Below are 16,645 nucleotides of genomic sequence, written 5' to 3'. Positions count from 1 at the left end.
TACGGTTTGGCACCAGCGGTGTCGCAGGAGTTGCCAGTCAGCATTAAACTCAGTGTCGGACTGCCTTAGGGACTCCAGTTCCGGATTTTTCCTCAGGGTTTACTCCCGAAGCCTTTCCTATGAGTAGGTAGAGCCAAAAGGCAGCGGAGGTTTGAGATCAGAGTTTTTCTTCTCCAAGATGAGCTGCCAACCACGGCTGACGAGCCCCATCTGCCTAAAACAACTGGTTTTAAGGCACCAGTGATTCGCTTTTGCCCCTTCTCCTGTCAGTAGAAATGGTTCCGCTGAGCTTAGTAGCTAAGCCACATGTAAAGGCCAGGAGCTGGGCTTGGTTGTCAGAGTCTATTTGACATGCCCGCCATTGGGAGAATGTAATAGGTAGTGGAAGCTTGTCCACACTACTTCCTCTGGCTAGAACAACCTGAACAATGTGTTACAGTTGAAATGAGTAAGCCAAGGCTCAATAAATGATAATTACTGGAAAAGGCACCTAGCAGGGAACCGTCGGTGATCAGGAGGGCCAAGGTTCCAGGATGAGGCTATCCCATTGCACTTCGGGTGTGCTGACGCCTGCGATATCCCCAAATGCCCTCGTACCCCATCCGTTATTTATTTTTATACTCACATTCTTTCTCTCACTCTCTTTTTTCTCCCTCTGTCCCTCTGACTATACTCCTTGTCCATCCTCTGGTTTTCCCCCACCCTTGTCTTTCTCCCTGGGCCTCCTGTCCCATGATCCTCTCATATCCCTTTTGCCAACCACCTGTCCAGCTCTTAGCTCCATCCCTCCCCCTCCTGTCTTCTCCTATCATTTTGGATCTCCCTCTCCCCCTCCCACTTTCAAATCTCTTACTCACTCTTCCTTCAGTTAGTCCTGACGAAGGGTCTCGGCCTGAAACGTCAACTGTACCTCTTCCTAGAGATGCTGCCTGGCCTGCTACGTTCACCAGCAACTTTGATGTGTGTTGACAGAATTACTAGCAGTTTTATGGTAGAATTATGTGTTCGTCCATCATCGACGTCGATGAGGACCTCTACACCATTATGATGGTGTCGAGACTAGCGCATGACTTGGATTTAAGTGAGGGAGAGTTGCACAGCGTCAGCCTCACTCTCTCTTCCCAATTCCCATCTGGATCCAGTGGCAAGACAGAGTCTAGACGGCTGGAGATGGAACTAGGCGCAGTGGATGACCAGGACGTCTTCTGTGTCTTGTCCTGCTCTACACGTTCCACAACGCTTGCAGAGACCGCCTTCTTGACCGTTGGACCTTCCATTGGTCTCGTCCACTCAATCCGTCGGAGTCTGTCTTCACATGCTGGGATAGACATCTCCCTATCACAGCACCACAGTAATTCTACCACATAAATGTTAACCTTATTCTGATCATGAGCAAGAGTTAGCAACTTATTAAAAAGCAAAGACTACTTGGATCATTTCTTGTCTACCTCAACAATTCACCAGGACATATTAGGTGAGGCCTAATTTAGAGGTACAGCATAAACAGGCCCTTCCAACCCAACGAGCCATGCTGCTCGGCAACACACTAATTTAACCCTAGCCTAATCACAAGATAATATACAATGACCAATTAACCTACTAACATCTTTGGACTGTGGGAGGAAACCAGAGCACCCGGAAGAAACCCACACGGTTATGGGCAGAATGTACAAACTCCTTACAGACTGTGTCAGTATTGAACTCCGATGGTCCGAGCTGTGATCGTGTCGCACTAACTGCTACGCTACTGTGATGCTTCACAGGACCGTTGCCAAGGTTGCTTCTTGACACGCAGCTTTTTTTTAACCTGCAGCTCGCTAACATCCAGAAACGAAATGTCAGTATTCAATACAGGAGGGAATGAACAGTATATTGTACTTTCTGAATTTTTGTTTTATTTGGTGTGAAGTTTTAATCACCTTCATGGAGGCAGCAAACACAGAAGACAGAACCTAAACCACAAGTTAAAACCCTTTCATCCCCTTTAACACTTTGGAAATATTTGGCAGAAATTCCACTTACCAGGCATTTGGACATAAGCTGATGATTGGGAAGAATTGGTTCCTGTCTAAAGAGGAAGGAATGTTTATTGTTAAATGTAATCAACAGTATATTCAGTACAGATGATCAGTAAGATTTAGAGTGAGGCACCAGCTTAGCAGAATGTCCCATTCCATGTTTATTTATTGAGCTACAGTATGGAACAGGCCCCTCCGGCCCTCAAGCCGCACCACTCAATAACTCACCGAGCTGACCCCAGCCTAATCACAGGACAATTTACAATGACCAATTAACCTGCTAACCAGTGTGTCTTTGGATTGTGGGTGGAAACCCACGATGTTCACGGGGAGAATGTCCAAACTCCTCACAGACGGCGCTCAAATTGAACTATGAACTTTGAATCACCCCAAGGTGTAATAGCATCGTGCTAACCGTTATGGTGTCCAGCAATGATACAACTCAGCAACACCTCCAATCTTTTTATATTTTTAAGGAGGCTTTATTTAATGTCTCCCTGGCGTAAATGTGGTCAAAGATGGACTTACTGACCAAAACAAGGGGAAGCCAACATGATAAAAGAGCAGAGTTTTTCTCTGTGTGATAGAACGTGGAAGGCAGACAGTATAGCACAGCACACAGGCCTTCCTGCCCACCATGTCTATGCCAACTTTGAAGCCAATTTTATCTAATTCCATCATCTATCTATTCCCTGCCTCTACATGTGTCCATCTAAATGTCTCTTAAACATTTCTGCCTGTGTCTGCTTCTAGTGCCTTCCCTGGCAACACCTCAAAAGGTAGCATCCATTAGCAAAGACCCTCACCATCTAGGACAAGCCCTCTTATCAATACTAACATCAAGGAGGATGAACAGGAACATGAAGACCCACACTCAATGATTCAGGAACAGTTTCTTCCCTTCCACCACCAACGGACAATGAACCCATGAACACGCCCTCATTTTCCCTCTTTTGTATTTTTAGTTATTTATTGTAACTGAAGTAATATTGTTACATCTTGCACTGTACTGCTGCCAGAAAACAATAAATTTCATGACAGACATCAGTGATAATAAATCGGATTCTGATTCTCGGGACCTATCCCTGTCTGTGTAAAACTTTGCCTTGCACATCCCCTGTAATCTTTCCATCTGTCGTCCTAAACTTTTGCTCTTCTGTATTTGATATTTCCTTCCCGAGAAGAAGACTTTCTTATGACCTATCCTACTTATATCTCTTATGTTGGCAGCACAACAGTGTAGAAGCTAGCATAACGCTTTACAGTGCCAGCGTCCACAGATTCGGATTCAATTCCTGCTGCTGTCTGTAAGGTATTTGTATGTTCTGTCTGTAACTCCCAGTATTTGTATGCTCTCTCTGTAACTGACTGTAAGGTACTTGCACAGTGGCATGCAAAAGTTTGGGCACCCCTGGTCAAAATTTCTGTTGCTGTGAATAGTTAAGCGAGCAGAAGATGAACTGATCTTCAAAAGTCATAAAGTTAAAGATGAAACATTCTTTTCAACTTTTTAAGCAAGATTAGTGTATTATTTTTGTTTTGTACAATTTTAGAGTGAAAAAAAGGAAAGGAGCACTATGCAAAAGTTTGGGCACCCCAAGAGATTTGAGCTCTCAGGTAACTTTTACCAAGGTCTCAGACATTAATTAGCTTGTTAGGGCTATAGCTTGTTCACAGTCATCGTTAGGAAAGGCCGGGTGATGCAAATTTCAAAGCTTTACAAATACTCTGACTCCTCAAACCTTGTCCCAACAATCAGCAGCCATGGGCTCCTCTAAACAGCTGCCTAGCATGCTGAAAATTAAAATAAATGATGCCCACAAAGCAGGAGAAGGTTATAAGAAGATAGCAAAGCATTTTCATAGAACCATAGAGCATTACAGCACAGAAGACAGGCCATTTGGCCCTTCTAGTTTGTGCTGAAACATTATTCTTCTAGTCCCATTGACCTGCACCCAGTCCATAACCCTCCAGACCTCTCCCATCCATGTACCTATCCAATTTATTCTTAAAGCTTAAGAGTGAGGCCGCATTTACCACGTCAGATGGCAGCCCGTCCCACACTCCCACCACTCTCTGAGTGAAGAAGTTCCCCCTAATAGAAACCATAGAACCATAGAAACCACAGCACAGAAACAGGCCTTTTGGCCTTTCTTGGCTGTGCCAAACCATTTTCTGCCTAGTCCCACTGACCGGCACACGGACCATATCCCTCCATACACCTCCCATCCATGTATCTGTCCAATTTATTCTTAAATGTTAAAAAAGAACCCGCATTTACCACCTCGTATGGCAGCTCATTCCATACTCCCACCACTCTCTGTGTGAAGAAGCCCCCCCTAATGTTCCATTTAAACTTTTCCCCCCTCACCCTTAACCCATGTCCTCTGGTTTTTCTCCCCTTGCCTCAGTGGAAAAGCCTGCTTGCATTCACTCTATCTATATCCATCATAATTTTATATACCTCTATCAAATCTCCCCTCATTCTTCTACGCTCCAGGGAATAAAGTCCTAACCTATTCAACCTTTCTCTGTAACTGAGTTTCTCAAGTCCCGGCAACATCCTTGTAAACCTTCTCTGCACTCTTTCAACCTTATTGATATCCTTCCTGTAATTTGGTGACCAAAACTGAACACAATACTCCAGATTCGGCCTCACCAATGCCTTATGCAACCTCATCATAACATTCCAGCTCTTATACTCAATACTTCGATTAATAAAGGCCAATGTACCAAAAGCTCTCTTTACGACCCTATCTACCTGTGATGCCACTTTTAGGGAATTTTGTATCTGTATTCCCAGATCCTTCTGGGAATGTTCCCCCTAAACCTTTCCCCTTTCACCCTAAAGCCATGTCCCCTTGTATTTATCTCTCCTAATCTAAGTGGAAAGAGCCTATTCACATTTATTCTGTCTATATCCCTCATAATTTTGTAAACCTCCATCAAATCTCCCCTCATTCTTCTACGATCCAAGGAATAACGTCCTAACCTGTTCAATCTTTCCCTGTAACTCAACTCCTGAAGACCCGGCAACATCCTAGTAAAACTTCTCTGTACTCTTTCAATCTTACTGATATCCTTCCTATAGTTAGGTGATCAGAACTATACACAATACTCCAAATTTGGCCTCACCAGTGCCCTATACAACCTCCCCATAACATCCCAACTCCTAGAATCAATACTTTGACTTATGAATGCCAGGATGCCAAAAGCCTTCTTTACAACCCTGTCTACATGTGGCGCCCCTTTCAGGGAATTATGTATCTTAACTCCCAGATCTCTTTGTTCCTCCACACTCCTCAGTGCCCTACCATTTACTGTGTATGTCCTACCTTGATTTGTCCTTCCAAAATGCAACACCTCACACTTGTCTGCATTAAATTCCATCTGCAATTTTCTGGCCCATTTTTCCAGTTGGTCCAGATCCCTCTGCAAGCTTTGAAAGCCTTCCTCGCTGTCCACAACACCTCTAATCTTAATGCCATCGGCAAACTTGCTGATCCAATTTACCACATTATTATCTAGATCATTGATATAGACAACAAACAACAACAGTGCCAGCAGAGATCCATGAGGCACACCACTAATCACAGGCCTCCAGTCTGAGAAGCAATCATCCACTACCACTCTCTGTCTTCTCCCACACAGCCAATTTCAAATCCAGTTTACAACCTCTCCATGGATACCTAGTGTCTGAACCTTCTGAACTAACCTCCCATGTGAGACCTTGTCAAAGGCCTTACTAAAGTCCATGTAGACAACATCCACAGCCTTTCCTTCATCTACTTTCTTGGTAACCTCCTCGAAAAACTCTACAAGATTCGTTAAACACGATCTACCATGCACAAAGCCATGCTGACTATCCTTAATCAGCTCTTGGCTGTCCAAATACTTGTATATCCGATCTCTCAGAACACCTGCCAATAATTCAGGCTCAGGCTCACCGGCCTGTAACTACCTGGTGTACTTTTGGAGCCTCTTTTAAACAACGGAACAACATGAGCTACCCTCCAATCCTCCAGCACCATACCCGCGGCTAAGGACATTTTAAATATTTCTGCCAGGGCCCCTGCAATTTCTACACTAGTCTCTCTCAAGGTCCAAGGAAATATCATGTCAGACCCAGGGGATTTATCTGCCTTTATTCGCTGTAAGGCAGCAAGCACCTCCTCCTCTTTAATCTCTATATGTTCCATGACACTGCTGCTTGTTTCCCTTCCTTCCATATACGCTATGCCAGTTTCCTGAGTAAATAATGATGCAAAAAAATTGTTTAAGATCTCCCCCATCTCGTGAGGCTCCACACATAGACGACCACTTTGATTTTCTAGGGGACCAATTTTGTCCCTTACTATCCTTTTACTCTTAATATACTTGTAGAAACCCTTCGGGTTTACCTTCACATTATCTGACAAAGCAACCTCATGCCTTTCAGGTAGCCGTTTCCTTAGTTTGTAACGTAATTAAGAAATGGCAGTTAACAGGAACGGTGGAGGTCAAGTTGAGGTCTGGAAGACCAAGAAAACTTTCCGAGAGAACTGCTTGTAGGATTGCTAGAAAGGCAAATCAAAACCTTCTTGTGACTGCAAAAGACCTTCAGGAAGATTTAGCAGAGTCTGGAGTGGTGGTACACTGTTCTACTATGCAGTGACACCTGCACAAATATGACCTTCATGGAAGAGTCATCAGAAGAAAACCTTTCCTGCGTCCTCACCACATTTGCAAAGGAACATCTAAACGAGCCTGATGCATTGTGGGCTGATGAAGTTAAAATAGAGCTTTTTGGCCGCAATGAGCAAAGGTATGTTTGGAGAAAAAAGGGTGCAGAATTCCATGAAAAGAACATCTCTCCAACTGCTAAGCACGGGGGTGGTTCGATCATGCTTTGGGCTTATGTTGCAGCCAGTGGCACGGGGAATGTTCACTGGTAGAAGGAAGAATGAATTCAATTAAATACCAGCAAATTCTGGAAGCAAACATCACACCGTCTGTAAAAAAGCTGAAGATGAAAAGAGGATGGCTTCTACAACAGGATAATGAACCTAAACACACCTCAAAATCCACAATGGACTACCTCAAGAGGCGCAAGCTGAAGGTTTTGCCATGGTCCTCTCAGTCCCCCGACCTAAACATCATTGAAAATCTGTGGATAGACCTCAAAGGAGCAGTGCGTGCAAGAGGGCCCAAGAATCTCACAGAACTAGAAGCCTTTTGCAAGGAAGAATGGGCACAAATCCCCCAAACAAGAATTGAAAGACTCTTAGCTGACTACAGAAAGTGTTTACAAGCTGTGATACTTGCCAAAGGGGGTGTTACTAAGTACTGACCATGCAGGGTGCCCAAACTTTTGCTTTGGGCCCTTTTCCTTTTTTGTTATTTTGAAACTGTAAAAGATGGAAATAAGAAAGTAATCTTGCTTAAAATATTAAAGAAATGTGTCATCTTTAACTTAATGCCTTTTGGAAATCAGGTCATCTTTTACTCGCTTAGCTAGTCACAGTAACAGAAATTTTGACCGGGGTGCTGGAACTTTTGCATGCCATTGTATGTTCTCCCTGTAACTGTCTGTAAGGTATTTGTATGTTCTCCCTCTAACTCCCCAGTATTTGTATGTTCTCCCAGAGTAAGCTCTGGTTTATATGCTCTATTTTCCTCCCACATTCAAAAGACATCCTGGGTTAGGGTTAGTGAGTTGTGGGCATACTGTATTGGCGCCAGAAGCATGGTAACACTTGTGAGCTGCCCTCAGCACATCCTTGGAAAGTGTTGGTCATTAACACAAATTACATTTCAGTATACAGTATACAGTAACAAATGAAGCTATTCTTTAATGATTTTATATACTTCCATCAGATTGTCACTCAGCATCCAATGCTTCCAAGTAAACGATGTAATACTCTCCAATCTAGTTAACATCCTAGTGAACATCTGCAGAATATCCACAGCCTCCATAGCATTTCCTATGGTGTGTCAACCAGAACTACACACTATACTTCAAATATGAACCAAACAATGTTTTATATACCAGCAACATGACTTGCCAACTTTTATACTCAGTAACTCAAGCAATGAAAGCAAACGTACCACACTCCTTCTTTACCACCCTATCCCGTTGTGTTGCTATCTTCAGACACAATTGCAACCTGAGATCCCTCTGTACATCAATGTTCCTGAGGACCCTGCCACTTCCCTCACTGGTCATCATTCTCCCTAAAAGGAGAAATAAAGAGATCAAGTGGGAGTTTGCCTCAGTGACAGCTCACTCCCTTAAAGCTAGATCTACCTCTCCTCCTCTACTGGAATCATTTTTATGCAAAAATATTAACAGCACAATTTGCATGCTGCAACAGTTAATACTTTTAGATGTTGTTGGCTGAGCACTAGGAGCTTTTGCCACTTATTTGCCTTGTGTTCTGCTCTCCTTAAGGAAATGAACTTATTATCTGGCTGAGATAACAGTTGTCAAACAAGTTGCATTTATTGTAAGAGGGGTTTCTATGATAAGCAGTCTGTCACCTGACATCAGGAGCCAGCATTAGGAAAAACATGAATCAGTCACGGGGTGGAGCTAAATGCTCTCCAGATTAGAAGACAATCTGTTCTTGAATCTCAATGAATTGGTGCGGATGTTTCAATCTCTCATTTTTATCTCAGAGGGAGAACAAAGGGAGAATAGACTGGGACCATGGTCAGGGTTGGAAAGTTTCAACAGACAACATAACATCAAAGATCAGAATTTGAAAGCTAATTGTTAGAAAATGTTAGAATTGATAATTCTGAAGATCTTTGGCACATTTTTACAAGATGAAAGGAGCTATATAAATGGAAGCTGCTGTTGTTATTGGAAGCAAAGGAAATTTTGTTGGAGTGATAGAGCGGTGCTGAAATTGTCTTCACCATAAGCAGATCAATACTGTGAAATTAGCAAAGAAATGTATCTACAGCCACATCCAACCAATTCACATCATGATTCAATGGAACTAACCTTTTACACAGACTGTCAGAACTACTGTGGTACCTGTGCCCTCCACATGCAACCTGCTGGATATGAGCTCAGCAGTGGCAATGGTACACAATCATGTGGGACCTGAGTCCAGTGGCAACCATTCTAATCCCACATCTCAACACAAGCTGGAAGAGGCACTCATATGGCTGAATCTCATACTATGCTTCATTTCCAATTACTGCCAGGGTGGGAAAGAGGTGGACTAAGTCACGAGATGGTTGTAGAGTTGCCTGCTTTGCATGCACTGGTTTCATCACTAGTTCAATAGATTTCAGTTACTTTTCAATTTTGAACTATTGGTCTTTTGCCTATTTCTGATTTTAATCAGTTCAGCATCAGATGACAGGTTTTTCACTATCTAGAATCTATACTCAGTGACCACTTTAATAGATACACCTTGGAATCCATTGAGATCTTCTGCTGCTTCAAGGTTCACTTTAAGGTTTGACGTGCTGTGCATTCAGAAATGTTTTTCTGCACACCATTGCGGTAACATGTGGCTATTTAAGTTACTGTTGCCTTCCTGTCAGCTTGAAGGGGTCTGGCCTTTCTCCCCTGACCTCTCTCATTAACAAGGAGTTTTCACCCACAAAACTGTCACTCACTGCATGCTTCTTGCACCATTCTCTGTAAACTCTAGAGATTACTGTGTGTGAAAATCCCAGGAGGTCAGCAGTTCTTGAGATACTCGAGCTGCCCCATCTGGCACCAACAATCATTCCACAGTCAAATTCACTTAGATCACATTTCTTCCCAATTCTGACATTTGGTCTGAACAACTGAGCCTCTTGACCATGTCTGCATGTTTTTAAGCATTGAGGTGCTGCTGATGAGATATTTGCATTAATAAGCAGGTGTACTGGCCTCTGAGTGTAAGTTCTGGAATTGTGCCCTCACACAAATGTCAGAATATAGCGGTTTAGAAACAAGAGGTTGCTATGTGGTCCCTGTCGCCTAATCTACCAACACTGTCTGAACTATTACTCTGTGCTTTCCTTTTTAGAATTTCCATTTTGGTTCACAAAGAACTACCCCAGATCCCAAAAGTGAATTTTAAAAGAATTGGAATTTAGCAATGGACCCAGAATCAACTCACTAAGTTTTGTCCCACCTCATCTGAGACACACTTTAAAACCTACCTCTTTGACCAGGCTCTTGGTCATCTGTTCCAATATCTCCTTATGAGGGTCGCTGTCAAATCGTGCTTCATGATGACGCCCCTGTTTTAAAAGAAAAAAAAATGTGCAATTATATAGTGCTTTTTGCTGTGTTGGATGACCCTAGTGCATCAGCTAATGACTTTTGAAATGTAGTCGCAGTCTTAATGCAGAAATGTGGTATAAAAATCGCAGACTGCTTGCTCCCCAAATATTGATGTCATATTATGATTGCAGGACATGCTACGTCGACACAGCAATGTGTGACGACACTTGCGGGCTGCCCCCATCACTTCCTTAGGTCATGTTTGTTGTTAACGCAAATGATACATTTCACTGCATGTTTTGATGTACAAGTGATAAATAAATCTGAATCTGAGATTGGCAGGGAATATAATTTCCAGGATCCATTCATTCATCCATTGGTTGTCTTGAAAATATCACCATGGGATATTTTACAGCTACCTAGGAGAGTTGATGATTTTTATTTTGGTTTATTTATGTATTTATTTAGAGATACACCACAGTAAAACAAGTCCATGCCACGCAATTACACCTTGGTGACCAATTCACCTGCCAACCCATACGTCTTTGGAAGTTGAGAGGAAACTGGAGTGCTCGAATGAAACTCATGCAGGCATGGGGAGAACATACAACCTCCTTATACACAAAGGCAGGAATTGAACCTGGGTTGATGGTGCTGTAATAGTTTTGTGCTAACTGCTATGCTTGTGCTCCACACTCTATGTTCCCTCTGAAAGGCATCACCTCCAGAGCTGTTATGTTAAAAGTGCTTGGCAAATACTAATTCTTAAAAATGCTGGAGGAACTCAGCAGGTCACGAATAAACAGTCGACATTTCGAGCTGAGATCCTTCTTTAGGACTGGAAAGAGAGGGGGTAGATGCCAGAATAAAAAGGTGGAGGGAGGGGAAGGAGGCTAGCTAGCAGGTGATAGGTGAAGTTGGTGGGTAGGAAAGGTAAAGGACTGGAAAGGAAAGAATTTGACAGGAGAGGAGAGTGAACCATGGGAGAAAGGGAAGCAGGCGGGGACCCAAGGGGGATGATAGGCAGGTGGGAAGAGGTAAGAGGCCAGAGTGGGGAAGGAAAAGTTTTTTTTACCGGAAGGATAAATTGATATTCATGCCATCAGGTTGGACACTACTCGGATGGAATATAAGGTGTTACACCTCCACCCTGAGGATGGCCTCACCACAGCACAAGAGGGGCCATGGACTGCGATGTCGGAACAGGAATGGGAATGGGAATTAAAATGTTTGGCCAGCGGGAAGTCCCACTTGTGGCGGATGGAATGGAGGTGGTCGACAGAACGGTCCCCAATTTACAGTGGGTCTCACCAATGTAGAGGAGGCTGCACTGGGAGCACCGGACACAATAGACGAACCCAGCAGATTCGCAGGTGAAGTGTTGCCTCTTCTGGAAGGACTGTTTGGAGCGCTGAGTAGAAGTGAGGGAGGAGGTTAATGGGCAGGTGTAGCACTTTGGTTGTTTGCAAGGATAAGTGCTAGGAGGGAGATTAGTGGGGAGGGACAAGTGGACAAGGGAATTATGGCAGGAGCAATCCTTGTGGAAAGTGGGGAGGGTGTGGGTAGGGGGAGGTGAGGTAAAGATATGTTTGGTGGTAGGATCCCTTTGGAGAAAGCAGAAATTGTGGGGGATGATGTGTTGGATATGGAGGCTCAATGTTACTGAACACAGTGACAAATGCTAATGGTGGGCTCATTGGGCCAGAAGGACCTGTCACTGTGCTGTATCTCTGAATAAAAAAAATAAAATTTCTCTTTCATAAATCCATTCTGACTTTATCTAATCCTGATGCATTTCAATGTGGTATGGATTGACCACATTTACTTACCTATTTATTTAAAGGTGGGCCCACGTTGACTAAGGAACTCACTGGCCTGTATGTCTTCGGGATGTGGGAGGAAACTGGAGCACCCGGAGAAAGGCCAGACTGTCAGAGGGAGAACGTGCAAACTCCACACAGACAATAGCCAAGATCAGGATTGAATGTGACTCACTGAAATCAAGGCACCAGCTGAGTCATTGTGCTGCCTTCTTAAAGGGTTTATGATTCATGATCAATGCTGCAGCCCAGCTCGTTCATGCCAACCAGGATATCTATCTACATATATAACTGCCTTTCACCTGTATCCATCTAAACCTTCATCTAGGCACCTGTTCTAATGTCTTTCGAATGTTGTAATTGTATCTGCTGGCAGCTCATTTCAGATACTCTCCAACTTATGTATTAAAAACTTGCTCCTCTAATCCCCATTATATGTTTTCCCTCTCACCTTAAACCTATGCCCTCAAGAGTTAGACTCCTTTACCCTGACAAAATGACTGAGACAATTTTCCCTATCCTATGCCTCCCAGAATCAAATAAATCTTAAGAAGGTCATTCATTCAAGACAAATAGTCCAGTCTAGCTAATGTCTCCATAAAAACCATAAAACAAAGGGGCAGAATTAAGCCATTTAGCCTATTGAGCCTGTTCTGCCATTCCATCCAGACTGATTTATTAACTCTCACAATCCCATTCTCCTGCCTTCTCCAAGTAACCTTTAATGCCCTGTCTAATCAAGAACCCATCAAGCTCCACTTTAAATATACCCAATGACCTGTCCTTCACAGTTGTCTGTGGCAGTGAATTCCACAGATTCACCACCCTCCAGCTAAAGAAATTTCTTTTCATCTCCTTTCTAAAGGGACATCACTCTATTCTGAGACTGTGCCCTATGGTCCTAGACTCCCCCTCTATAGGAAACATCCTCTCCTCTCCACCTCCACTCTATCTGGGCCTTTCAATATTCTATATTTTTCAATTAGATCCCCCCCCACCATTTTTATAAACACCAGTGAATACAGGCCCAAAGCCATTAAACACTCCTTATCCATTAACTCTTTCATTCCCAGAGTCATTCTTGTGAACCTCTCCTGGGCCCTCTCCAATGCCAGTACATCTTTTCTTAGATAAGGGGCCCAAAACTGCTCACAATACTCTAAGTGCAGTCTGATCAATGCCTTATAAAGCCTCAGTGTTACATCCTTGGTTTTATATTCTAGTCCTCTCAAAATGAATACTAACATTGCATTTGCCTTCTTTATAGCTCAAGCCCGGCGGTCCAGGAAACATTTCTGCGAATCTATTCTGCACCCTCTCTAGCTTAATCATATGCTTCGTATAGCCAGCTACACCACAGACACTAGCCTCCACAGCATTAAGGACATCTTCAAAAGGCAATTCCTCAAAAAGGCAACATCTGTTATTAAAGACCCCCATCATCCAGGACATGCCTTCCTGTCATTTCCCACTGCTCTGTTCTCTCTACACACATGATTGTGTGGCTAGGCACAGCCCAAATGTCATCCATAAATTTGCTGACAACGCAACTATTGTTGGCAGAATTTCAGATAGTGACGAGGAGGCTTACAGGAGTGAGATAGATCAGCTGGTTGAGTGGTGTTACAGCAACAACCTTGCACCCAACATCAGTAAGAACAGGGAATTGATTGTGGATTTCAGGAAGGGGAAGTCAAGAGAACACAGACCAGTCTTCATTGAGGGATCAGAAGTGGGAAGGGTGAGCAGTTTCAAGTTCCCGAGTGTCAACATCTCTGAGGATCTATCCTGGGCCCAACATATTGGTGCATTTACAAAGAAGGCATGACAGTGGTCACCTCACTATTTTTGTTTTTGCTCTCTTTTTTCGCTACTTTTTAAATTCATTTTTATACATAATTCTTATTGTAATTTATAGTTTTTTATTATTATGTATTGTAATGTACTGCTGCACTGAAACAACAAATTTCACGAAATATACCAGTGATATTAAACCTGATTCTGAGTCTATTTGGGTGAATTTTGCCAGTGGAGAAGTGTAGTAGAGTGTTAAGTGAGGATAGTGTAGTTGCAATGCCTCTTGCATTCCTGGGTATTGATATTGCAGTATCAAGCCACGGTGCAAGCAGACAGGGTATTTTCAACATTGTATCCATAGAAATTTGTTAGAGTATTGATGACATTATTCAGCCTCAGAGGAAGAGAAAGAGAGAGAAAGGAAGAAAGAGCAGCAAATCCTAACCATTCACAGATGCTACCTGGCTTACCGAGCACGTCCAACATTTCTGTTTTTATTTCAGATTTCCATCATCTGCAGAATTTTTTTAATTTCAATTTTTTTTGTTATAAGTATTAGTTTATTATGTCACATGTACCAAGATAAAAAAAGCTTGTCTTACATACTGTTTATACAGATCAAATCATTACATTTAATGAACATTCTGCTATATCTCATAAATCAATGACTAAACCCTCCAGATAGGTGTTATTTATTTAAAGTTAGAGCACAGTAGCAGGCCCAACGAGCCCGCACCACCCAATTACACCCATGTGACCAATTAATCTACTAACCTGTACGTCTTTGAACTGTGGGAGGAAACCGGAGCACCCGGAGGAAACCCACGTGCTCATGGGGAGAACATAGAGGATCCTTACAAACAGCAGCAGAATTTAATCTGGGTTGCTGGCGCTGCAGTAGCATTATGCTTGCCACGATGCTATCATGCCATCTGGTTTTAAAGTATCTTATGTAAGGGAATTACAGGGCTAAAGGACTGCAGCACAAAAGACACAAGTACCAGAGACATAGTGATGGAATTCAGGGATTACCAAATAGGCTGAACTAGGGAAATAGGTTCACTGGCAGGTTAGAGAATTAAAGGAAATGATTGAAGCATGGACCAAGAAAGTGTTTGAAGTGAAAATCTCTAGAGCAAGCTTAACCAATTGTGATATTATTGGAAAAAGCACAAGAGCCACTGGGAAAATTGGCCTGGGTATTGGATACCACCAGTCTTACATGCAAAAGAATGAGTGAGACGAGAATGAGCAGTTTGGAATAGCTGGGCATTAACCCATCCTCTGTGGATGAGTTGTCTTAAAATCCTGGTTAGACTGCGTCAGGAATATTGTGTTCAGTTCCGGTTGCCTCATTATAGGAAGAATGCGGCAGCTTTGGAGACAGTGCAGAGGAGGTTTACCAGGAAGCTGCCTGGATTAGAGAGCATGTCTTTTGAGGACAGGTTGAACAAGTTAAAGCTTTTCTCTTTGAAGCGAAGGAGGATGAGAGGTGATGTGGTAGAGGTATACAAGCTGAAAAGAGGCGTAGATCAAGTTGATAGCCAGAGACTTTTTCTCAGGATGGAAATGGCTAAGGGGCATAATTTTAAGGTTATTGGAGGGGGAAAGTATAGTGGGGGGGGAGTCAGAGGAAAGATTTTTTTACACAGAGAGTTGTGAGTGTGTGGAATGCCTTGCCAGGGGTGGTAGTAGAGGCAGATACATTAGGGGCATTTCGGAAACTCGTAAGCACATGGATGATAGAAAAATGGAGGGCTATGTAGGAGTGAAGGGTTAAAGCTGAATTATACCTCTGCGTCAAATGGACGCCGTAACCTGAGCAAGTGACCTACACACGTTGTGAGCATTTATACTTGTGTGTTGGTATGTCTGCACCGCTCTGCAATTCGCGCATGTCACGCATGCGCACACACCTGCCTGTGCAAGGCTTCATGGTCATGGTAGTCTTTCTCAGGGTAAACAAGTTTAAAGCAAGCGTCTTTTTTCATAAAAGCGAAATGTGTCCTCCATAATTTCGGAGGTCTGTAAAGCTTTATGGAAAGCATTGCAGCCAGAGTTCCTTCCCTGCCCTTCAGTCGCCCAATGGGAAGCTATTGCAGCGTAGGAGGAGATGCGATGCTGCCAAGCCGACCAATCACAGTTGTTGCGGTCTGCGTTGCTGCGATGCATAGTTACATTTAGGGAGAGGTGCGCGTCAGGCTACGGCGTAGGGATCCGCGTAGGCACTGCGTAGGGTTCACAGTGACGCCGTACATACGGCGTTGAGTTGACGCACAAGTATAAATCAGCCTTTAGACTGATCTTGGAGTAGGTTGAAAGTTTGCCACAACATTGTGGGCCGAAGGTCCTGTTCTGTGCTGTAGTGTCCTGTGTCTGTTCTAACACAAGAAGCTGCAGAGATCAGCGGACACAGCTGGTCCATCGTAAGCACAGGCCTCCCCGCCACGGACACCATTGACACTGAGTGCTGCCTCAAGAAGGCAGTCAATCAGGAATCCCCATCATCTGGGCCATTGCTGTAACAATGAAAAAGCAAACTTCAGATTGCTGCTAGTACTGCAAGGCCACAGTTGCAAAGCAGGTCTACGAAGAGAGGAATACAACTCAACTTAAAGTGTCTATGTTTTTGATCTTGCAGCAAGACAAATAAAAGATTTGCATTTTGATAGCACCTCTCATGTTCTTGTCAATGTGCCCCAAAGCACTTTACAGCTGTTCAACTAAGTCCAAAATGTACTCTCGGATATAAAAATCAGAACTGCTCAAGTTAAGTTCATCGTCATTCAATCGTACAC

At 43.3% G+C, this 16,645-nt stretch overlaps 1 protein-coding gene across 1 annotated transcript in view; it reads right to left on the bottom strand.

The window, feature by feature from the left end:
* LOC140185507 (POU domain class 2-associating factor 2) overlaps positions 1-16,645 on the bottom strand; it is a 46,468-nt gene that overhangs the window by 17,513 nt on the left and 12,310 nt on the right. Inside the window, exon 3 of the mRNA XM_072238837.1 lies at positions 2,023-2,068. Within this exon, the coding sequence (XP_072094938.1) occupies positions 2,023-2,068 (46 nt within the window). The remainder of the gene's footprint in view (positions 1-2,022; positions 2,069-16,645) is intronic.

Source organism: Mobula birostris, chromosome 20, assembly GCF_030028105.1.
Source record: "Mobula birostris isolate sMobBir1 chromosome 20, sMobBir1.hap1, whole genome shotgun sequence".
Classification (NCBI taxonomy): Eukaryota; Metazoa; Chordata; class Chondrichthyes; order Myliobatiformes; family Myliobatidae; genus Mobula; species Mobula birostris.
The sequence above is the reverse complement of the archived record's forward strand: the minus strand, read 5'-3'. Positions and strand labels throughout refer to the sequence as shown.